At 42.1% G+C, this 24697-nt stretch overlaps 2 protein-coding genes across 5 annotated transcripts in view; one reads left to right on the forward strand and one right to left on the reverse strand.

Annotated features, from left to right (window-relative positions):
• iqsec3b (IQ motif and Sec7 domain ArfGEF 3b) overlaps positions 1-19879 on the forward strand; it is a 40113-nt gene extending 20234 nt beyond the window's left edge. Inside the window, exons 7-15 of the mRNA XM_050073168.1 lie at positions 1081-1203; positions 7937-8103; positions 10368-10507; positions 10674-10805; positions 10928-11027; positions 14063-14221; positions 14352-14444; positions 15929-15975; positions 17008-19879. Coding sequence (XP_049929125.1) covers positions 1081-1203; positions 7937-8103; positions 10368-10507; positions 10674-10805; positions 10928-11027; positions 14063-14221; positions 14352-14444; positions 15929-15975; positions 17008-17427 — 1381 coding nt within the window. The 3' untranslated portion in view covers positions 17428-19879. The remainder of the gene's footprint in view (positions 1-1080; positions 1204-7936; positions 8104-10367; positions 10508-10673; positions 10806-10927; positions 11028-14062; positions 14222-14351; positions 14445-15928; positions 15976-17007) is intronic.
• Positions 19880-20275: 396 nt separating this feature from the next.
• ptprq (protein tyrosine phosphatase receptor type Q) overlaps positions 20276-24697 on the reverse strand; it is a 58793-nt gene continuing 54371 nt past the window's right edge. For all 4 annotated transcript variants that reach the window (XM_050074117.1, XM_050074116.1, XM_050074118.1 and 1 more), the window contains 2 exons: positions 21026-21149; positions 20276-20921 (listed from right to left, as the gene is read on the reverse strand). In XM_050074117.1, coding sequence (XP_049930074.1) covers positions 20884-20921; positions 21026-21149 — 162 coding nt within the window. In that variant the 3' untranslated portion in view covers positions 20276-20883. The remainder of the gene's footprint in view (positions 20922-21025; positions 21150-24697) is intronic.

A 24697-nucleotide genomic window follows, 5' to 3' on the forward strand; every position in this document is an offset into this window, starting at 1 on the left:
GTTCTCATCAAAAGACTGTTTGCTTTATTGCCACTAAACTAGAGACGTTCAACATTTCAATTATTCTGAGCACCTCTAGGTCTTCTCATCTTTAAAGTTAATGATCAAATTTCCTTCATGACCTTGAAAACAGCAGTTGAGAAGAAAAAAAATCCCACCTCAGGGTCCATATTGTAGCACTCCGGAGCTTCCAAGTACATCTATAGCAAGGTCAGAAGTGAACTTTGAATGGATGTTTGTATGTTGCTCTTTACTACTGAAGGAGAGATGAAATAAAAGATTAAATAAGAGATTTGCTTCACTGACTTTTTATGGATTCAGTTTTTTTAAAGATATCTAAAATAGAAATAGCTAGTAGAATCTAACCCGACACACACGCACAAACTCACTTGACATGCAGCACTTGCATGCATAAATGCAACACATCCATGAAAACACGCATTTACTTAATGCCTTCACACTCACCCTTTTTGCATCCAACCAGTGTAGACAGAGATCCAGGATAGAGAGGCTTTTTGCTGAGGTTGTTGCAGAGACTGTAGAAATAGGTCACTGCACTGAACACACATGAGCAACACACCCTCGCTTTCTTTCATTCAGACACATAGACACACGTGCGTCGACACAAACGCGCGCGCGCACACGAACACACGCGCGCAATCTTGTGGATGCACTTTTCCCATTGCCACAGCCTGCCCTCAGCCTTTCATGTACCTCTCTCTTGCCCCCTCGCTCTTTGCATTTCATTATTTCGCCCTCTCATCCCTCTTTTTCCTTTCCTCTTATCTCCCCCTGTCATCAGACCCCATCTTCCCCATTGATGTTTGCACAAAGTGTGTGCACGTGCGTGTGGAAACATGTTGTCTCTATGTGCGTCTTCCAGGTCAGTGACTCTGTAATAGAGGTATGACTGTAAGAGGAAGATTTGCCATCAGCGCTTGGGTACTCATAGTTTGGTTCACATGCACACGCACATGCTCACTCACTCACCTTCTCATTACAGTGACACACTACGACTAAATCTCTCCCTCCTGTCTCTCTTGCTTTCTTTATTTCCTCTCTCTGTCTGTCCCTTAATAGTTGTGTCGTGGATGAGATGGATTTCTCAGGCATGGAGCTCGACGAAGCCCTGAGAAAGTTCCAGGCTCATGTTCGTGTTCAGGGAGAAGCGCAGAAAGTGGAGAGACTCATCGAAGCCTTCAGGTGAGACTGTCAAGTCGCTCACAACCAGGCGTCGTTGACTAACGGGGCTCTGGGTTCACTTTTTAACACAATTCAACACAACAACAGTCCATCACATGACTGAGCAGGGCTGGTAAGGGCACTCCAAACTTTTTTGCATGAATAGACCTTTTGCCTGTGGCCACCCAGGCAAAACAAAAAACCCAAATGACATGTAAGCTCACATATTTTGCAGTACAACAGTAAAGTAATTTATGATCTCATCTCACAGCCTTGGGGTAGCAGATGTATCCAGAATGGCATACTAATAGGGCAACTGTATGTGTTTAACTGGTTCTGCCAGCTCACTGCGGCAGGCTCTGATGGAAACCAAAGCCGTGTATCATTAACAAATTACACTGATTGCCTGTAACCTTTGACTAAACTCAGCAGTGTTTGATTGTCAGCCAATCATAGCAGTGATCTGAGCTGCAGGCAATCAGTGTGTCTTCCATTGGGACAAAAATAGATGCTCCATTTCATAACTTTCTCCCCTGGATGACACTTTCTGGCCAAATCTTGAGGCTCTCAGGGCTGTTTGTATGTCTATGACAGTTGCGTGCCTTTTTCCATCCAAAATCACACATAAATATGTAAAAATGCAAGTTTGGTGCTCATGAGGTTTTAGCCTGAGCTGGTTTCTGCTCATTTTGTCAGTGCTGACTCTTGCCCCCTAGTCACTAAAATTTATGAGCATATCTGCTGAAGAAGACTCATTTTAATACCAAGAGGACCTTGAGAGACCCACTGTAGCTAACACACTCCATTTGTGCCTTAAAGTGGGCTGTTTAACTTTGCCTCCAACAAACTGGTCAGATACAGGTTTTTATGATGCTGTTTTACCTTCTGACTGAAAAGTATTTGAGGCAAAAACAGATAGAAGTGACCAGACAAATAGGAGCTGCAATTGGTTCCTTATCCTCTGGCTGGCACTGTCCTTGAAATGTCCTGGTAATATCCAAAGATTGCTCCCAGGACTGAAAATGCAATAAAAATGGCCATCATTGTTTTCTGTTTCAGAGTAATTGTTGCATTGCGCTGTACATTTAATCTTCCTCTGCTGATGTGCAGCTCTTTGCCTCAGGATTATCAACAATGTCACCACCATGAGTTTAGCCACTGCCCCTTTGACCTCATGAACTAAGCTGTCCCTCTGAATTACGCTAAGTTGCTAGTATAATTCAATGTTGGGGGAGTGAAATCACCACAGTAAATGCACTGCATGTTAATTGTCTGCCAACGCGTTTCTGCTTCCATGATGTGGCGTCTTTGGTTGTTTGAGCTGCAGACTTTGGTTTTGTCTTTTTGTGGTCTTATAGCTGATAACTTAGATTTCAGGTTGGCATTCTTCTTCTTTTTTATTTGTTGTGAAGAAATATCATAAATAAAAGACAGCCCATTTCTCAGTACTTCCCAGCTGTCTGTGTTAATCGGGCCTAAGTCCATTGATTCCCGCTGAAGGCTTAAATCTTTAACACATCCTAATAACCACAAAAAACTTTTTTTTGTTTTTTGCATTTTTGCAAACCATGTTTAATCTGCATGTCATCGTAGTAGATATATTGAAACTTTATGTTTACACAAGGTGGTATGGTTTAGGCACAAAAAATACTTATGTTATAGTAAGGAACAGGACATGTTTTGGCTGAAAATACCCAGGTCAGGAGTGGGATTATCTTCACCATAATTGGAGCCCTAAACATCAATTGAAGCATTGCAGTGACTTGCTAAAACACAACCGGCTTTGTTGTTTGTTGGTTGTTGACAGTGGTCTGGCAGGCATCTCACCTAGGTGAGATCATCCACCTTCCTCTCAACCTCCTTATGACAAAAGCTGTGTCTCAATTCAGGGGCTGCAGCCTTTGAAGGCTGAATCTGAAGACCGATTGCTTCACAGCGACGCGGCCAAGGCTGCCCCATTTCAAAGGCTCCTTCAAATACGGCCGAAAATGCAGCCTTCTTTCCCAGAATTTGGAGGATGCAACAGATGAATCCTTTGTGGCCCAGCCTATCCCAAGAGGCATTGCGTGCCAAAGACGATTGGGTTGTTTTAATTATGACAGCTCACACACCACCATCACTTTAGAAATGTTGATATGACACGTATGAAATGTGCACATTTAACATATTCATGGTTTGCAGAAACATACAATGCCAATATTTTCTTCTGATGACTGGGCTGTTTAACAAGACTGAAGGCCCACTCACACCAAAACAACATAAAAAAAACTGCCGATGAGAGCTAACAGTTGCACCCCCTCATGTCACGTAGGTCTCAGCCAAAAAGTTGCACATGAACACACCACAAAGACTACGGCTGACAGCCAACCAGAACGTACGTTCTGCACCTGCGTGAGAGAAAATAACTCTCCATACCAGCACATGGAGGTAGTCTGTGTTTGTCAGGCAAAAAGGGAAACCTGAAGACCGTCGTGATGCTAGTTAGCCAGTTAGCACATTAACAACACAATCCAGCATTGAAAGAATAAAGCACAGTTACTGTGCGCTGTCAAACAATAACATAAACAATTACGAACCTTTAGCTAAAAAGCTCAGTGGCTAAAAAACATCATCTTACCTAATATAACAAGTTTGTTTTGATCTCACGCCCTCTTGACTTTGCCGTTTGTTTACTTTCCTCACTTCCGTTTCTCTGTTTGTGCACTGAGCTAAACTGCCAATCAGGGTGATTTCAGCCACCAACGGGCTCTGTTGTCTCCGACATCACTTAGACATCCTGAATTGGCAAAAACCCTAACAAAAATCGTTGACATGGGCCAACGAGGGCCAATGGTGCAGGTAACACCGCACAGACTAAGGCGACAGACACTGACCAACATTGACCAACAGCCGACTGTCGGCTTGGTGTGTCAGGGCCCTAAAAGCCTACAGTCCGTTTTGGACAAATTTACTTTTTTTTTGTTTGTTTGTTTTTTCATCTGATTATGTTAGGCTACTCAATAAAAAGTCAGAGTATCACCAACATTATTACAAATCATCCTGAGGGGGACATGAAGTAGCTGTTGAGACATTTCAACCTGGATTTCAGTGGTGGACCAACCCTCAGATCACAAACACATAGATTTTATTCCTTATTTAATTCAATGAAGCAGCTGGGCACTGTCGTTCTTAGCGACCATTGCTCTAACAGGAATAAATAGCACATATGTTGGGGACTATTTTCAGCCGCTGATTAATATTAATACACATTTGCTGCTCTTGTGAGTGTTTACAGCGGGATTATGTAGGATTGTCTTAAAATAAACTCCAGATCCATCCTAATGTTCATCATAATAAAGGAACATGTCACTCGCCTTAACGCAAACGTGTGGCTCGTTGATGTGTTTTCACAGCTATAGAAGGCTGTGAATACATAAGCAATGCTTGTTAGGAGGATCAGTTGTTGGTTTTTCATTGGATTTCATTGGAAATATAGACCATCACCAGCCCTATCTGTCCGTGTGTTTTTACACTGAGCAAGAAGTGGTGAGGGAGGAGAGGAAAAGGAGCAGTCATGACACTTCCCCTCTCCGCTCCTGATTTGAGGGCCAATCAGAACACCCACCGCGGTCATCAGTTAATCACATCTCACTCAATCATACGTGCTGAGCCCCTGGGTGCAGATTACAAATTCATCAGCGATCCGAGACCACACTCTCTGTAGCTGGAGCTGCTAGTATAGGTCAGAAACGAGCGGGCTTTTATCGGGACAGCCAGACATCCGATGCCATGTCTGTTACGTAACACTTGTTATGTCATCTGTTTGAAGCGTGTTGTACTCTTGCCGTGAGTAGTTCTTTTATACGAAGCGGTATTTGTGCCAGCTGGCATGCAACTTTCATATGCAGATATGAAGATAAGAGATCGGGAGCTAGTGTTTAAATAAACTGGTTACATAAGACGGAGATCCGCGCTTGGAAATGTGTGAATGAAGCACACACACACACACACACACACACACACACACACACTCAATGACTTGCTTTATTTATTCACTCAACTGTTTGCTCGCATATGCGCTTACACATCCATGCACATGTCCATTAGCTTACATACACGCTCACACATACAGTAGATCTTGCCTTGCTTTCAGTCTTTGAAGACTTTGCCGCAGAATTACATCAAGATGGCAAATCAGGAGGCTCATTTGTGCCTCTCTGTGTCTATGCATGTGCATATTATATCCGTAGCAGTGTTTGTGCCAAGCAGGATCTATTCTCCCTCAAACAAAGGCATTGCTGCTGAACTGCGGCTGATTGATACCCTGTGTACTCTCGCCTCAGATCTTGTGTGGGGTCTGGGAAAAGGCTTTCTGGTTGCGCAGGTCTCAGATGTGGACTCTCGCTTGCATATGCTCTGACAAGTACATAGTCCTCTGGAGCACAGCAGCCCTCTCCATGTCTGCATCCTGCCTGGCTGCAGAGATAAAAGCCTCCCACCACTGAAATGGCCCACTGTGTAAGTGTAAGTGACAGTAAGAAAGATAGGGAGGGAGCTGTTGGGGGGAGAAGGAGGGGAGGAAGTGAGAGTTTGTGAAGCCTGTGGGCAGCGATGGAGCAAAGCAAATCCAAATGCAGCATCACTGGTTCCAAAGTAGACTGGGCAGCCTTACCTCACCTAAGGCAGAGCAATTTAGTTGAATGTCTCCTGTCTCCTGTCAGTCTCATTTATGGCGGAGTGACTGCTCCTCACATCCGAGCAGAAGTTGCAGTCAGTCAGACTCTGAGTCAATCAGTCAGATTAGGGAATGCTGCAGCTTGTGTGGTGAGATATCAGATATCATGCCTCCATCTCACTGCAGGAATAAGCAACTTTTTAAAGGTCATTCCCTGTATTGCCTTTTATAACTTTAACAATTTGTACTTAACGATGTACTCCCTGATTTTTTTTTATAGTTAAAGCTGAGAGGACATTTTGGGATTAAGGGGGGCGATTGGGCACAATAACAAAGTCAGGGAGTGCATCATTAAGTTTTGGTACATTGGTTCTGGGAGCCTGAAGATACGGGGATATTAAGAGGTGTTTCTATTATTCAGTATGCCCTCATGATTATAAATGCCGTGGACAAAATATTAGAAACACCTCTTAGTATTAAGCAGTCCAATTTAACAGCACATTAGATAATAATAAGAGGAAGGTAGGATTTATTGTCGGACTGTGAGATTCGATTCGTTTTTGCAAGGTGTTCTCAATAAACTGGCAACTGAGAGTGATTTCACATCAGCCCAGCTGTAAAATCCTGCAGTTTCTTGAGCCTTGGTTCTCAGTTTATGAACATATTCACTCAGTTTATTTGTTTTTGTGTTGCTGGGAAGTTCCTCACACATATTATATATTATTATATATCTTAGAAATACAGATACGAAAGTGTACGTGGTTGTGAAAATGATGTGATAAGCTTATGTGAGTGTGTGTTAGTGCATGTGTACATATTTATATACTGCTATCTATCTGTCTGTCTGTCCGTCCGTTCGTCTGTCTGTCTGTCTATATATCACACGTCATTTTGCACTAAATAGAGGTCTTACTAATAACAGAATTGGTTTTGATGATTTGGTTACAGATGTTTTTATACACAGTGCAATGCGTAAATAAATCCAAACAATATGATTTGTCCAGGATGCATTTAAGTGAAACATTACCATTTTTAAAATATGATTACATGATTAAACAGAGAGTCTTGATGTCGGACTACATCAACACCTAGCATTCATTATTACCTACTTGTATATGACAAAAACTACAAAAGAAAACAGGAAATTATAAGTTTTACTAAATAGTTTTTTTTTTAAAGTTAAATTATAGTTTTTTTTAATAGTTTATATAGAATAAGCATATGATTTTTTTTATAGATTGATAATATTTTACAAAAACAGAAAACCATGATGACAATGGGTTTGCCATTTTTGATTCAACATGAGTTCTTCTTAAACAATTAATGTGTTATGTGTTTGTGTCTGTTTCATCTATGATTATTATAACTACTTGTTTTATTAAAGATTTTAAATTCTAGATGGGGAGGTGTTCACCAAAAGCCCCTTTGGCTTTCTTACCTCTCCTGCACAATCCCTGCCATATTTATTTTTACATGCTTGTTTTTATCACATCTTGTGTGCTAATAAAATTCAAATTCAAACACGGGTGTATTTCCAGTTGGCAATCAGGCCCCTCCACCCCACAGGCCCCAGTGCAACCACACTGCCTGCACTGTCTATATTTACGCCCCCGTACACAGTATTGTTTGAATTTGAATTTTAGCACTCTAGTTTATAGATTTGAAAGAGTGTGTGTTTACCAACATTTTTAGACTGTCTTAGACCGTAGAGGTCACATGAATTAATTTTGAAAATGGATGTAGTTCCATAAATCAACCATTAAAAAGTATTAGCTATGCTTTTTTTGGTGTCACACACTAAACTTGTGGTAACTTTTGCAGTCTTATTTTGTGTTCGTTACACCAGAGAAAATGTGTCAGCTAGTACATATGTTTTTATCCATATAAAAGCAGTAAAAGTCCTCAAGATATGAATGCTATTCAAATATTTGAATGATTGGAATTTCAGTGCTGTTGATGGTTCTTGCTGTGTTTTACCTTGAACATCTCTGTTTTTTTGTCAGTAGTGGTGGTGATATTATGGCCGAGAATCCACACCAATATTGAGACCTAGAGGTGATAGACAGAGAGATGTCACACTGTCCTATTTTCCCTCCACAGCCAGAGGTACTGTATGTGCAATCCTGACGTGGTGCAGCAGTTTCACAACCCGGACACCATCTTCATCCTGGCCTTCGCCGTGGTCCTCCTCAACACTGACATGTACTCACCTAACATCAAACCCCAGCGCAAAATGGGCCTCGATGACTTCATACGCAACCTAAGAGGTCAGTGTGTCCAAATACATGTATGAGCATGTACGAGAGAAGTAGAGTGTGTTTTGTATGTGTGTGTCATGTCAAGGTGTGTGAGTGAGCTGACCCTGGGGATAGAGGTGGTATAATTACCTGCAGACGTGTTTCAACACTTATGGAAAGTGGTTTTATGAGCAGTTATATATAGTAAGCACATGTGCACACACACATGCATGTTCGACCTTTTAGTGCCTATCATGAGATCCATTGGAGAGATATGCCAGAGTGATAAGGAAGACGAAAAAGCGAGCAGAGGGCAAGGAAAGTCAAAGTTTTACAACAAGCACTCTGTTATCAACCTCACTCCAACCTCGCTATCTGTCTTTTGAGTGACAGCCTCTTGAAGTGAAGTAAATTACTCAAAAAGGCGGCGGGTGCTTGCCTCCGCTCTCTACCATCAAGAAAACCATCAGCTGTGCAGGAGGAGATTCCTGATATCCTTGACTCACAGCTCTGCTCCAGAGACCGTGGCGTTGACCCATTTAATTGAGGCTCACTTAGCGTTAGATTTAACGATATGAGCTCAGGTTTCCGGCGGAATCTCATCATCAGAGGCTCTCAACGAGGTCTCCGTCCGGCGATTGAGCAGATACATGCATTTACTGCAAGCAGAGGTTAAGAAGTTTGACTTTTATTTGTATCCTCAGTTACGGGGAGAACAAAATCACATAAAACAAATTTCAATATCTTTCTTCACACAGTATCACAAAACTCAGTTTTAATTTACGAGCTGAAGAGGTTTCTCCTTGAGGTGAACAGCAGAGACAGACGGTAGCGAGGATGTCTGTTTGCTGCGCCACGGTGATAATGGCACAGCTACTAGGGACACAATGGCGGCACACACACTGGGATAAAAGCACATTTTCTCATTTACAGCCACAAAACCAACAGTGAAATAAAACTAATTTGGCTATAACCTCTCAAATAAAAATGATATGAGCCCAGACAGTCAGTTTCAAATTCAATGATTATTAAGTGTATAGTTTGGATCCCTCTGACTTCCACTGTGGCTGTTGCTAATCTTCTTGAGAATCCACACGATGGAATCATTTGATTCACAACCAACATCTGTGAAAAATAAAAGTAATCATAAAATAAATGTTAATTAAATGTTAGTTTTAATAGCTTTGGTAGTTTTGGAGTCACTGGGTCATGTAACATGGAAGCTATTGGAAAATTACCACTATTTTCTATTGAAATATGCAAAATAGATGAATCACAAATAGATGTACTACATAAGACCAATTTAGTATAATTTTTTTTAATCATTCAGATTCAGATGCTGACAACTTTGTTAATCCCAACAGGGGCAATGTGTTTATATAAATGTATAAATAATAAAAAGTGAATAGACTGATTATTTATAAAAGAGATAAAAAAACCAATAAAAAAAAATATTTACAGAGAATTTAAAAGACGAATTGCGGAGAGAATAAAAGATTTTGAATATCGGTTAGTTTTACAAGCAGGTAAAGCGTAACGAAGCCCTTACAGCAACGGAGAATTTTCACCTGCAAGAGCATGTCCAGAAGGCACTAAATTAGTAATGGCTTTTTGGAGGATTTGTCGATTGCAAAAACTGGACAAGTCCCGTTGTGTCACTCTTGTGATCTTATGATCTTATTTAACAATGCTATTTAGATTGTTTCTGTCTTTCAGTGTGAGGCTGTGAAACCAAATCGTAATTTTTTTAATGGGCAAATGGGCAAGTCAGCCTGAAGGTATTTAAAAACAAAGCATTGGTATAGTGTCATTTAAACAGTAATGTATAATGCCTAAAGCAACCCCCAACCGTTAAGCATGAGGGAGGAAGGAGGTGAGCTAACTGCGCTCGTACTGCCAACACTGGGGGAAGCTGAGTTAGAAGCCATTGCAAAGAATAAAACAGTTGTTTTAAAACATCCATTCATTTCAATGGAGTTGCTCAGTTGCACATGAAACTAAAAAAGTTTGACTTCCCAGGTATAAAACTATCCGAACCTTCCACATCAATGGGTCCATAGAGCGAACACACTGGAGACTTCCACTGGCCAAGATGGCAAATTTACGGTTTAGCCCCTGCTAACTTGAATGGTGATTAAATTATTTAATTGTGTGTCTCCTCTTGTTATCAGATTGAATGGATTAAATCTTGATAGTTTGACTGACTGATTGGACATCCAGAACTCACTGCCTGTATCTTTAGAGTATTTCACACCTTGATTGTGACCACTTTCTCTCGACCCTTGTTCCCTCAGGTGTGGATGACGGCGCAGACATCCCCAGAGAGATGGTCGCAGGCATTTACGAAAGGATCCAACAAAGAGAGCTCCGTTCCAACGAAGACCACGTCACCTATGTGAGCCGTGTGGAGCAGTCCATCCTGGGCCTGAAAACTGTGAGTGTATTTGTCTGTGTGTGCAAGCCTTTGCCTTATTTCTCAATTCAGTGAGCTGTCTGTACTTGTTTGTTCTGTCTCCTCTCTCCAGTGTCATGTATTATTTCGCTGCAGTCTGCCCTCTGTACTATCTGTCATCTCCATCTCTTTAACCTCGCCTCCGTAGATCCTTGCTGTGCCCCACAGACGTCTGGTGTGCTGCTGTCGTCTGTTTGAGGTGCCTGACGCCAACAAGCCTCATAAACAGAAACTGTCCCAGCTGCAGAGAGAGGTCTTCCTCTTCAATGACCTGCTGCTGGTGAGGAGCCTCTGTCCAGGGACTTACCACAATACTCTACTATGCACCCGAGACCACCAGTTTGTACATAATCAAACATATGTTAATCCAGTCACATTGTGTGTTTCGTGTCTCTGCTGCAGATCCTGAAGTTGTGTCCTAAGAAGAAAAGCTCGGCTTCATACACCTTCTGCAAAGCAATGGGTCTTCTGGGAATGCAGTTTCACCTCTTCAGCAATGAATGTGAGATACTATTTTACTCTGCAGCAGTTTATTCTCTGTACAGTTTCGCCCTGGTGCTGGAAACTGCTGAGCTAACTGTCGTCGACAGCATATTTGTCTGTCAAGTCTCGGTCAGGACCCAGACTTCTGTTTACTTCTTGAACAGATTAGGGAAAGTCTTACTTTTAAAAGAAAGATTATTTATTCATTCTTGAAGCTACTGTCTACAGCAAAATAATATTGTAAGTAAATATACAAGGGGCGCTTATGTTTCAGCTCAAAGAATAAAGTATAATATAGAAATCATAAAGCTTACAGAACCTTGTATAGGTTACTGCATCTTTATATACACATAGGGTAGCTGCATAAACATGAATGCCTTTCTTTACTTCCCCATCCAGTCTAAGTTTTAGATTACCAATTAGAGGTGAGCTCTGTAAGGCTGCATTAACGCCAGGTCCCCAGGAACACCGCTCAGCCTTGCTTCTTACTTTTACCAGTGGCCACTCAGTATTTCAGCGAAAAAATCCCCTCCAGCCCAAAAGCGTTTTCCCTGTAGACCACCATTATAAAAGAGACGTCTATAAAACTGTTGAGAGAACACCTCGGACTGCAAACAAGGTCAGTTATGACTCTTCCTGTTGTGACTTTGTGTGTCTTTACAATGCAAAGTCTATGGGCCGGGTGGGAACTTGTAGATAGCGCCACTGGGAGAAATAAATGTGCATATTGAGTGGGCCACATCCCGCGGAAGTAAACCTGGAAGCTAGAAACTTTTTTGATGTATGCGCTAGGTGAGCAACTCTCATTAGGCGCCATCTTTGGATCTTAATCAATCAAACCATTGTTTATTCAGGGAAAACTGACTGAGCATTAACCTCTTTTACAGCAATGTCCTGAGTTCACATTCAGTGGGCTAGAAGGATGCAAGTATATCACAGTAATTGCGATAAAGTGATTAAAAAAAATCAAAGTCTATCAAAAACAAATAAGTAGCAGCAATGTCTGTCACAAGTTATGGACAGCAATAAAAACAGTAAAAAGATGAAAAAGTGAAATAATATGTCACGTAGCAGTTCAGAGGAGGACACAAGTGCAGACCAACAGACAGTCTGAGTTTCTAAAAAAAAAGTGAGCTTTGATGTAGCCGATTGAAAACATCCAGTACAGGCAGGCAACTCAAAGTCCAACCCAAACAGAACAAAAACCAAACTGAAAACCAACTGGGAAAAAAGACAAACAGGGATGAAAACAAGAATAATGCAGGAACGACCACAGAATGCACTCAGGACGAACAACAGACAAACTGACAAAGGACAAAGGGAAATACACAGGCATATATACACAGAAAACTTATCACAGGAACGAGACACAGCTGGAGCAGGAGGACATGTGCAAACGGAGGGAAATGGAGATTGGCTAACAACAAGGGTGGAGCAGACAAGACTAATACAGAACAGGTGTGAAGGGGAAGACTCTGGGAACAGGGAGGGACTAATGAGACAGGTGTGACAGAAAACAGGCGGGAAAACACACAGAGACAGGAACTAAAAGCAGACACGACACATGAGGAGAGAATCTACAAAATAAAACAGGAAACAGATTAAACAACAACAATAAAAACAGTAAAATGTAGAAAATCAAGTCTGTAAAACAACCATATCATCTAGCATACACTTGAAATGATCTAAAGACACATACATGTCTAATTTAAATACCTTTTGTAACTTGTTCCATTTATTTGGTGCGAAGAAACTAAAAGCTAATTTACCGAGCTCTGAACTGATCTGAGGAGTTTCTGGTATCCAGATCTAATATTGATGATTCAGGCACAGTGGTGGTTTGAGCTAAATGCTAACATCAGTTAACTACCATGCCCACAATGACAATGCAAACATGATGATGTTAGCAGGTGTTACTTTAACTCTGTTAACGATCTTAGTTTAGCACGTTAACATGCTAACGTTTGTTAATAAGGGTGCCATTCCATTATTCCAAAACCTCTCTAGTCTGAAAACTGTCCCATTGGACTGAAAGCCCATTTGTCTGACAGACTGTTGTCACAAAAACAAAGCCCATTACTCCGAAAACACACACTCTCTCTTGGCCTGCAATCAGTCAGTCCCGTGACAATATTTTTTCCTATCCTTTTTTCCTTATCCCGATATTCTTACTCTAACTTTTACCAATCTCACTCCTCATACCTAAACCTAATCAACCCAACCAACAAAGGCAACCAGTCCAAGCCAATTAGACAGGTACGATAACTTCATAATGATTGGCCATGTGCTCCTGTTTGGGAGAGTGTGTATTTTCTGAGCAATGGGCATTTGTTTTCAGGATGATGGGCTGTCGGACAAATGGGCTTTCGGTCTAATGGGTTGAGAGAAAATAACGTCACATAGGTGCAAGGCTATCAGAAAACAGCCTACATTAGGGAAAGACGTAATGCCTGCACACTCAGTCCATGCCACAGTTTGATTATTGGCAATTTCTTACCACCCTGAGTGGCTTAGATGGTTAACCACACCTTCCTCCATAGGGCTTGTCAGCCTGCTGGTGTGCGTTATGTATAAATATAGGTGGGGTTTCAACTTTTTAACATGTTGACCTGATGAGTATACACTTGGGATCCAAATGTTGTCTTCTTTCAATTCAGTGAGACATTTTTCAGACTACTGAGGTTTCAGAATAATTGGCAGTCCCCCCTGGGCCACGGTGCCAGTGTGGGAAAAAATTGTTTGAAAAGAAAAATAGAAAACTACTGATATTCAGTACGTTTGAGCATCTTGATATTTCTGCAAACCCTTAGTTGCAATCTTCAAGAAGCCACTGCTGCCAGAAACACTTTTGGTCATTAACCTCAAAGCATGAGTTTTTGCAAGTATTCTTAGCAGCAACATTTCATGAAGTAGACGCTAAAGTAAAAGATGCACCACTGAAGTGTTTTTGAAAAATCCTCAAATCCTGAATCCTTTTTTTTTTTTTTTAGACTCAAAGTTATGGTGAAAGCGCTTCCCTTTTCTCTTTGACACGTTGTCGGGGTTTCTCATCAGATTATGCCCATGGCATCACCATGCTGAGCCCGTTTACCTCAGAAAAGAAGCAGCTGGTGAGTTTCTGCTCCCCGAGCGGAGAAGAGCTCAGGAAGTTTGCCGAGGAGCTCCGAGAGGCTATCGCAGAGGTCAATGAGATGGAGCAGATACATATCCAGTGTAAGGAAAAGAAACATACACACACACACACACACACACACACACACACACACCTCGACTTATGCAAATGCAGGCAAACACATACTTTACTGCGTATGCTTGGCTGCAATCTCTCTTTCCTGTGTTGCAGGGGAATTGGAGAGGCAACAAGGCATCCAGCCACACGGCATACACACCAATGGCGGGCAAGTGGACACACACACAGGACACGGCTCTCCCTCAGGTGCTGGTTTTGCTCGTGCAGCATAAAACATAACACAGCATATATTACTCATAAGAATGCATACATTACTCAAGGCAATGCAGAAAATAGGACAACTTCATGGAAGAGGGGTGCATGAAAAAGGCGCACTATACCAAATAAGAAAATGGAAAAAAAGGGAGTGGATGATGATAAAGTTGCTGTAATTTTCACCTTTTTATTATTAAAGGGTCACTTAGTTTCAGCAAGTAACAAATGGTAGTTTCTGCTTTTCTTAAATGAGCTTTAGGGGTGCTGGTACGTCGATTATGTAACCCGACAGAGGCAGTTTAGCTGTTTCCCTCTGTTTCCAACCTTTATGCTAAGCTAAGTTGCTAGCTTCAACTACATCTTTACCAGACAGACATGACAGAGGTGCTGATCTTCTCATCTCACTCTCAGCAAGAAAGCAAATATACTTCCTAAGATGTTAAACTGTTCTCTTAAACAAACCTGGTACAAATTGCTGGCTATAGAGATGTCTCTTCCAGGCTAACTGTTTCCCCTGCCTCCAGTCTTTATGCGAAGCTAAAGCTGGGCATACACTGCACAATTCGAGCTGATTTCTGACTCGATTACTTTTAAGAGTCTGACTGAATTTCAGCTTTGTCAGCCCTTGTTAGCCGAGTGCTGTACGAAGAGGAGGGAGGGTCGATCATGGCCTAATCAGCTGCTCCCGAACAGCAGTTTGACTTCAGGATGAATTTTTGACATATCAGAAATTTGGGTCAGGCTCTTGCACAATTGAAGCAGAGCCATGAGTCGATACCCCAAGATCAATGCCTTTTTTTCTCAATCAATCTTACAGCATAGCCTATACCCTGCTATTTTGTAGGTGCTGCTAACTTGTAAATGTTTGCCTGTGTGTGTGAGAGACAGGGAATCAAAACTTGGACTGATCCATTTTTGCAGTAATGGACTTTTAGGCTCTTTTTGTGACGTATGGCTGCACATTGTTGCGAACTGTACCTCCGCCAGCAAACAAACCTCTACCTGCCCGCTGCTTTGGGGCTTTTAAACAAATCTTTATTGACAATTGTCTAAGACTTGAGCAGTCTGCACAGGCCAGTGGAGTGTTTTATTGACTATTTTACACGTACAGTGTGAGCACTCAGGTTGTAGCTTGACGATCTGACAGCACACTGTGAGCACATAAATCGTGAGCTTTGGCTTTATGTGTTTACTTGAAATGTGGGAGTTAGAATGAAACATTTCCAAAAAGGGCTCAAATCGTACAGTGTTTGCCCAGTTTAAGCTCAGCACATCCAAAACTCTGTGACAGTGGCTTCAATCTTATCATCTCACTCTCAGAAATAAAGCAAATAAGTCTATTCTGAAATTGCTGAACTATTCCTTTAGACGCATGATAGTCCCTGTGTGAAGAAGTGATTCTCAGTTTTTAAGATTCTGTGCATGAAGCCTAAATCTCTCCGTAGACTTACAAGCAGACTTGTTTCTGCCCATAGGCCAACAGGATGCGTATGATAAAACCGGCAACAACAACACAGTAGAGGTAAGTGTTAAAGCCACTCTTGCCTTCCTCAGGTAAGTGCCTGCGTCCCTGGCTCTGTGGGTGTGGTTTTGTGTGTGAGTGTGTGTGTGTGTGGTTAGATAGGGACTGCGCCTCATCCTGAAAAGAAAGTTTGCTTTATGCTTTGCTTTAAAAGCGCTCTGCCTGAGGCACATCCCCACTATGCAGCCAGAGATACAAAGGCCGCTGAGATGAGTCTGCTGTAGTGACGCTACACACAGTCTCTTTCTGTGCCTCATGAGCGCATCAGCAGCCACTCTACTCATGATACAGCATCCCTTCTTTCATCAGCTGCTGCTTGCCAGCCTTACTGTATAAGCCTTTGCAAGCCACCATAAGCCTGGCTGGCTCCTAGAATACCATCTACAAAGCCAGATAAGCTTGATACTGTTAACTGTCTGTCGAGTGTGTGTGGGTGTATGTCTGTAAAACCAGCCCTTCTTTTAACTAAGCATATAGTGATAGAGGCTGTCTTCCCCCTTTTTCAAGTTTTCTCTGTGTTTTATTCCTTTGCCCATTCTTTCCTGTCTCTCCTGCCTCTCAGTCAGTCCTTTAGCTTTGTAAATAAGTGTGTTAGGGAGACACCACGCCCTCGGTGTCACCTCTCTCCTCCCCTGACACTCCCTTTAACTCGTAGCTTCTCATTCTGCCACTCATTGACCATGTTCGCACACACACACACACACACACACACACACACACACACACACACACACACACACATCGAATCCAAAACGTTCCCGCCATGATCTTTGACCAGAATCTCTTCTTATCCTGCTAGCCTTTCCTATTTCTGGGCTGGTGTGTGTAAAAACATGACCGAGTGAACGTGTAAATCATGTAAAAACATGATTGAGAGAAAAAGAGGGAGAGTGTGTACTTTGCATGCGCTCGCTCTGCATACTACTTACCTGCATGCCTGCATGCCCATGTGCGTAACACACCAGAGGGCTGCGTAGAGGCTGCGTTCAGGCTGGTAACTCCTCATGCGTTCTCTGACTGTTCCTAAACTAGGTGTCAATTCACAACAGGCTGCAGACCTATCAACTGAGCCAGCCCAGCATTGAGTCCACGCCTCTGGCCCTGGCTGCACCGCCCGCCCTGCTCAGCCCCGTCCAAGCCGGAGAGCTTCGCCCGGAAACACTCATCCAATGCCAGCAGATCGTCAAGGTGATCGTCGTGGACCAGAGCGGGCGTGGGCGGATGGAGGCATTCCTCAGCCAAGGCCCGGCCACGCATCAGCTTATCCAGTCGGCCATGTCCACTCCTGTGCGCGTCAGAGAGGGGGATGGCCCTCAGCCTCCTCTGCCGCCTCCCCCTCCACCTTACAACCACCCCCACCAGTTCTGTCCCCCTGACTCACCCATGCCCCTCCACCACACCATGCCTCTCACCCGCAGGCGCAACTCCAGCGGCTCCCGCAGCATTGTCTGAGTCGTTGGCTACTCTACGAACCCTCGGGGCCAGACATGAGCCTCACACTCACACACAGCGACAAACACATGCTGGAGCACTCGTCGACTCACTTTGAATGGTAAGATTAAAGCATTGCTAAAAAAGAGAAGTGAGGAATATACTGTACGAGACGAATAAAGCGACGAAGGAAAAGGAAACCAACAGGAGTCTATTCATAGTCTTGACTGAGTGGTGTTGTTTTTGAACGTGGTTTTTTGATGCCATTTCCGAAAGACAACTTTTCCTCTTTCTTTTGTCTCCAACAATTCACCCGGTAGCTGATGGTGTTGTCTGTCTAGATTTCACACTCTTTAAGAGATCTTGTGACTTTGCATTTTTAAATGTCACCTGTCCAACAAATGTGTCTGTGAGCTATAACTGTGAAACTGAGGGGCGGCGTCAGAAAAGCAATCTCTGGCAGCCCTAAAAGGATAAATGATCGCTTTAAATATGAAGGACAAAACTCTTCTTTTGTTTTGTTCTCTTTCAGGACATCGATGTTAAGTTCGCACCTCTTTGTTCGGTCCGGGTTTTCAGTATTAGATACACCGCACTCACTGAGGAATCATTTCAGCAGAGCTAATCTAGCTTCTCCTCACTGCAATCTTATTTTCTGCATAATGTGAAGAAACAAGAGCACCAGCTTATTTGTTTCCTTCATTTTCTAGGGAACAGATAATAAGGTAAGGTAAAAGGCTCGAGCATCTCTACCCTGTCATGTGCAGTGTAGCACAGTAAGCAAGGATGCTGTTACTCACTTAATTAACCTTAAACCACATTCTGACGACAATCATATTTTCCCGTGCTTCTTCGTTGTGTGTTTTGCTAAACTTGTGTGAGCAGACATCTTAACAGTAGCGTGTGACTGCCCTGATTCTGTGGCGTTTTGCTCTCGCAGAGCTCAGGAAAGGATTCGCTGCACTGCAACATGTAATATCTGAGTCGGACTGAGACAAATGGCTTGTGTGCTGTGTGTTCAGTCTGCTTACTCATGGGCAGCAGGGAGTAGGGCTGGTAATCAATCCAAAACAAGGCTAAAGCAGCCACATGAAGCCTTTATCCTCCTGTACATTTACTCCTAATGGGTTACCTAGTGTGAATATTGTTGTTACCTTTGGATCTAGGCAATATCTGTGCCCGGGAAACTTGTAGCTTTAGATTTAAAAAATGAATATAAATTGCTCCACACAGGGTAGACTAAGGTCACCTCACAGAAAACATCACTCCCTTCTCACGAATTATATTTTTCCTTGCACACTGAAAAATGTTATATAAGCAGAGATGCATTCCTATACTGAATGTTAATCAGGGGGAAAACTGAAGATGTCCATGGAATAATTATTGACTTCATCGTCGGGTTGTTTGTCCAGTGTCGATGGTTCGAGCTTGAGCCAGTTTGTACAGCAAATCATCCAACTGAGACACACCGAACACGTCTTGTACCTTTTGCACCACAGAATATATTGGATATATTGTAAATAGATAATATAGATTTATTCTGAAAAAGTGATTGCTTTGCCCAGTGTGTGTATCTACGTATGTATTTGTACAGAGAAGAATCTAGTTTAAAAAAAAAGGAATATTATAGTTATTATAGCTATTATTATTATTATTATTATTCACATTTAATATCAGGGGGTGTCCTAAATCCTACTGCTAAGAGAGACAGGAAACAGGCAGCTTTTATAGAATACACTCCAGTTACCATGGTAACACACACTGATATTAATACAGATCTACATTCATCATGAAATTATATCGTGTCATATTATTATAGGATTATTAAGAGATGGCTGTGTCACCTGTTAAGGGTGTGTAAAGGGCTATGCTGTATTGGTGAATACGTGCAGTAAATCACAGGTCATGCACGCACACACACACACACACACACACACACACAGACAGACAACATATAAACACAAACATACACAGGCGTATACACAACCACACACTGACGTACACAAACATGCACACAGCTGCCAAAGCAACAGCACATCCAGCTTACATTCACCTTAGAAACTGCTTGATTTCTCAAGTCAGCAAACCCCACTTTGTTTACTGTAAACTCTGACTGACTTGTATTATACAGCATGATATCGTTTTGTTTTTATTGTTTTTTGTTTTTTTCATTTACAGTACACGGGGCGGGGGGGAGTTTGATTCTATGTTTGTATCATTATTGTCAGGGCATGTTGGGTTGATTGATGTCATTTTCTCCCCCCTCTCTCTACTTCCTCCCTCCCTTCTGCCCGACCCCCTCTCTGTGGTTGTCATGGAGACGCACCAATCTGCATCCTCACTGTGGAGCACTGTCATTAATCTTTGCACCCTCACAATATTTCTAAAAGGGAGATTTCTTAAAGATCAACATGTTTACTAATGGAATATTTCTAATTTTTTCTGTTCGAAGAGAATGAAAGAATAAAGTAGTTTTTACTCTCGGCCTCCGACTGTCTGTTCTCTGTGTGCGTCGACGCCGCAATCGTCTCCTCGGTGTCTGCGTCTGCAGCACTCCTGGCCTCTCTAATGAATGAATGTGCTCCAGGTGTGCAGGGGAGGACGGTGGAATGAAGGAGCTTATGGGAAATCAGTCTCCAGCACAGCGGGTCTGAACTCATTCATTAATGGATGAGAAAGCAATATTGAATCTGACTTGTACTTGTGGAATGTCAAGTTGCGTGTTATAGTGAGACTGCGTCCGATTTAAAGTAGCTAATTTTCCATGGGTGCCGAGTCTGTCCTCTGAGCAATAACACAAGCAAGTTGGTAACTTGTAATTTCATTTTACACTGACACAGCTCTGTTTGATGCCAGAGAGTCTCACGGGGAAGTTCTCAAGTGTTTTAGTGCTAAATGTCACAGCTGGAAAAAATACAAGATGCTTTTATTTTTGCAAATCACTCTTGAGAAAGGATAAACAAAACAGAAATGATGTCAAACACTTTGACAAAGTCAGAATTACAAAGAGATTGAAAAAAAAAACACCATTTTGGCTGAATAAGTTATCTTACAAAAACATAGATGATATCAACATAATACAATAATTACAATACGCAGTGAAATCAATTTGTGCAAAGTACCTGTAGGCTTACAGACGTGATAGAGCTCTCACAGTCACCTCACCGCTTTGCTCTGTTCTCCCCGCCAATTCTGACATTCTTTGTCTCCCTTTTGCTTCTCTCGCTCTCTTTAAAAGCAACTGGACAAGAGGTTCATTAAAGGGAGGACTGCGCCGAGAAGTGAGTTGAAGTGGAGCAACAAAGTCTTAGTCGACTGACAGATCGTTCAGTTCAAACCGTGCTGTCTGCTTCCTGTTTCTCCTCCTCCTCCCTCTAACTGGTCCAGTCCAGAGTCTGTGCAGAGGTCACGTCCCAATGACCTCGAAACATACAAGTGTCACTCACCCCCGGGGCAAAGGTGTCCCTCAGTTAGTCTTTACATAGTGGTCTCTTCCCATTCCAGCTCAACATCACCTGAGGACCAGTACGAATGTGTGGAGTGAGCACCATGCTGTGGGGAGTGTGTGTGTATTTGACTGCGTATAGGTGCATATGTGTGTTTATGTGTTGCTGTTTACCTTCCATGGCGTCCAGGGAGTCCATCTTCTCCAGAGCAGAATAGCTGACAAACCAGATGGATTGGCTGTTGCCTTTATTGTTTAGAAGTTCCAGCGTACTTTGGTGCAGGAAGATGTACTGGGCCTGACACACACACACACGCACACGCACACACACACACACACACACACACACACATTGACAGATACTGAGCAGATGTCCGTATTAATTTATATGGTGTAGCATTAAGTCAGGGTGTCCTGGTGGCTGATGCCGATCATTTAATTACAACAACCCTGATTTAAATCCAGCTGGAGACCTGTTAGCTTTCTACTGTCTCCTGTCTGATAAAGGGAAAAAAAAGCACAAAATTCCAAAGCAGATGAAGTTTGGATTGCAGATGGCTTAAATGCGAATCAAGATTATGTCACTTGATTCTCTCTTTTAGGACACAAACCAATCTGTGAGCTGATTTGCAGATTTATTTCCAACTTGTTTAAACAGAAGACAGACAACAGAACACATTTGAAGACTCAAACCCAGACTAAACAGTGACACTGGGAATGATTTTGTCTCCGAAAGGATAAGTTTGGTATTTTCCATCTTGGACCGCTTGTTTTCCCAATTTTTTTTTGTGACTAATGAGAACAACCATGTTTGAAACTGGTCCAGTACTGGGCAAGAGCGCTGCAGCCTGCAGCGGCAAAACAGGCTGCAGTGTTCACCAGTAAAAGTTCTGTCATTGTCAGGCTTTATTATTATTTTAAGTGTCTGGCAACATTATGGAAAGGATCCCTACAGTAATAGACCTCTTTGTTACAGCATAAGATGCTTTTCGTTCGGCCAGAAACAGCCCTAAAATTGCCATTTCCAAAGCCACCAGACTCCAAATAAACAGTAACTTTATAGTGTGTAGAGCCAGCATATTTTCAAGTCTAACTGGGTGAATTAAGTATTTATTTCAATGCTGGAACAGGAGAAAGTTGAACCAAGAAAGTTGTTGTGAGTTTTATTTGGTTTCTGTCCACTGGTGTGTGAAGAGAGTTATCGGATGGTAAAGCTACTCTTCATTTAATGGAGTCTTTCGGGGTTGTTTCTGGTTAAACAAAAAGGATCTTACACTTTGACAAAAGGTCTACCTGTGCTAAGATCATTTCCACAGTGTTGTCAGACACTTAAAATAATCTGAGCCTTGCCCTGGCAAAAACAAGCACTTTCAGTGGATGTAAATTGACAGTGTGAACATGCCCACAGCCTGTTTGGTCACTGCTGTCCGCAGTGGTCTCGCTCAATACTAAACCAACTTCAAAAACTTGTTCCACTTCATCACTTAGACATAAAAACATAGAGTCTAGGTTGAAAAACACAGAATTTAGCCTTTAATGCAGCAGCTGCCACATCCATAGATGTATGACAGTAAGAAATCTGGATACCACGTTTTAAGACAGCTTCCCATTCATTCAAATAAAAGTTGCTCAAGGGCAAATATGCTGAAACAGTGTTTTCAGGCTTCCTCAGGCTTTTCTGGCCCATAGAGCATGCTCATTAGTGTGCCTCTCTGGCTGACTGCAGAGATAGCGCAGCTTAAGAGTAGCTTCAGATATATGCACAGAGCAACTCTTTCATTGGGACGGTGATGGACAGTCAGTGATAACCTTCATCCCTGAGGGATTTCTCTTTGGTTTCTACCTGAGTCTATTTGTTAACCTTAACGAACTGAAACCAACTGAGCTCAGTGCACGGCTGTTTAGAGGAGGACCTGAGCAGATCCAATTGAACTGGCCCAACCACGCAGTCAAGTGTGTGACACTTTGGGGAATGAGTACAGCTATGGTGGAAAGTTAGTTCTGCATTAGATCTGCAATCTTTCTCATATTGGCAACCAAGGTATTTATTATATGTATACCCTGTTTGTAGCTGGTTTAGCCATAAGACTAAAATAAATCCCCTTGACCTAACATCATATTATTTTACTAGTACCATGGAAGTTTTTATTGGACTTTAATAGTTGTAGCCCACAGAAATCACAAAAAAGGTCACAAATGTCATGTAGCCCTCAAACTGACAGGAAGCAGGATGTTCTCCTGCACTGTTTGTTAGTATACCTACGAAAAACAATGCACCACAATTCATATAAACCCCATGTAATCATGAGGCAGTAATTCGTGTATAGCCCACATAATTGGGAAGACTCGGAACAAGTGACCAGTGAGCTGATGGGAGTCGGTGTTCAGGACCATGTAAAACCCAGTGAATTTTATTTTAAGGTACGTCATCACATGTTTCTGTTCCTAAACCTAACTCACGTGACTCTGCGTTAAGTACGTATTGTTGTATGAGGATAAGGTGCAAGAAGTGATCTACATTTAGCCACAGCTGTGGCTCGTCCACTAATCGGAAGATCAATGGTTCAAGGTGGCACCTTGTATGGTAGCCTTGGCCACCAGAGTGTGAATGTGTGTGTGAATGGGTGAATGTGACTCATAGTGTCAAAAGCACTTTGAGTGGTGAGAAAGGCGCTATACAAGTGCAGGTCCAAATAATGAAAAAACCTGCTTCACATGAACCAATGGATCTACAAATGCCTAAATATGATTTTACATGTATTTGTTGTGGTGAAACGACCATGTATTTACATTTGTAAAACCTATTACATTTTTAGGTAAGATTAAAAAACATAGTTACAGACTAAGATCTGCGTATTTGCAAATCATTTTGTATTTTTGAGGCAATGACTTTACATGTTTCTGTGGGTTACAAACTATCAAAGTCCAATAAAAAACACCTGTGCTGTGACATATTGCACCTTCTAAGCTGAATTGAAACCAAACATATGTGTTTGTACAATCTGCGTCTTCATAGTTTTATCCAGCATTGATTAATGCATATCTGTTTATTTTCTGTGTTCTGAAGATGGTGAGACACAAATTTTACATTCATATGACGAGCAACAGGAGCAGTCAGAGAACTGGATAGATTTGAATATATCTCAATAATCTACTCAGTAATTCAATTTAGTTATCTGGGAAATAGTTGAAACACGAGTGAACACACCTGAAATGCTCATCATAATTGGCATTCACTGTCAGTAGGAGCGCAATTATGAAAATTACATTAGGCAACTGGATATATGAATTACCTCAAGTATAATAAATTTAACATTAGCCTTTTTACCACTCAGAAGTATTCTGGAAAATAGGATTAAAATGTGGGCTTGTTAAAAACCTTCTGCAACGTGCTCCAATATCTGAGCAACGACATCTGTGAGTTTATAAAATAACTGATCTAAATGATAGCCTCTTAAAGCTGAGGCTCTATTTTGGATAAAAGTGGACTACCACACTAATAGCCAGCTATCTGGCGCACTGAACAGTGCCGTCTCAAAGAATCAAGCAGCTCTTGTAGCTGCAGACACTGCAGGCTCATATTTCACTGCCAAAAGAATCGTACAGAGCATCTAGAAATAATAAAACCATAATACTGGGGAGAAGCTCAGGCACTAAGCAGAGGCTCCCTGCAGACACTGAGACACACACCACTGCTCCCTAAGTAATGACTGGGGTAATTTTAGGATAGGTTCATGCTGTTTCAAGAGGGGGAATCCTGCTCAGCATATGCCTTTAATCCACTGCCAGATCGTTCCCTTTGTCAAAACAAGAATTTACCAAATGTTTCCTCGTGGGGACGGGATC

This window comes from Epinephelus moara, chromosome 20, assembly GCF_006386435.1.
Source record: "Epinephelus moara isolate mb chromosome 20, YSFRI_EMoa_1.0, whole genome shotgun sequence".
Classification (NCBI taxonomy): domain Eukaryota; kingdom Metazoa; phylum Chordata; class Actinopteri; order Perciformes; family Serranidae; genus Epinephelus; species Epinephelus moara.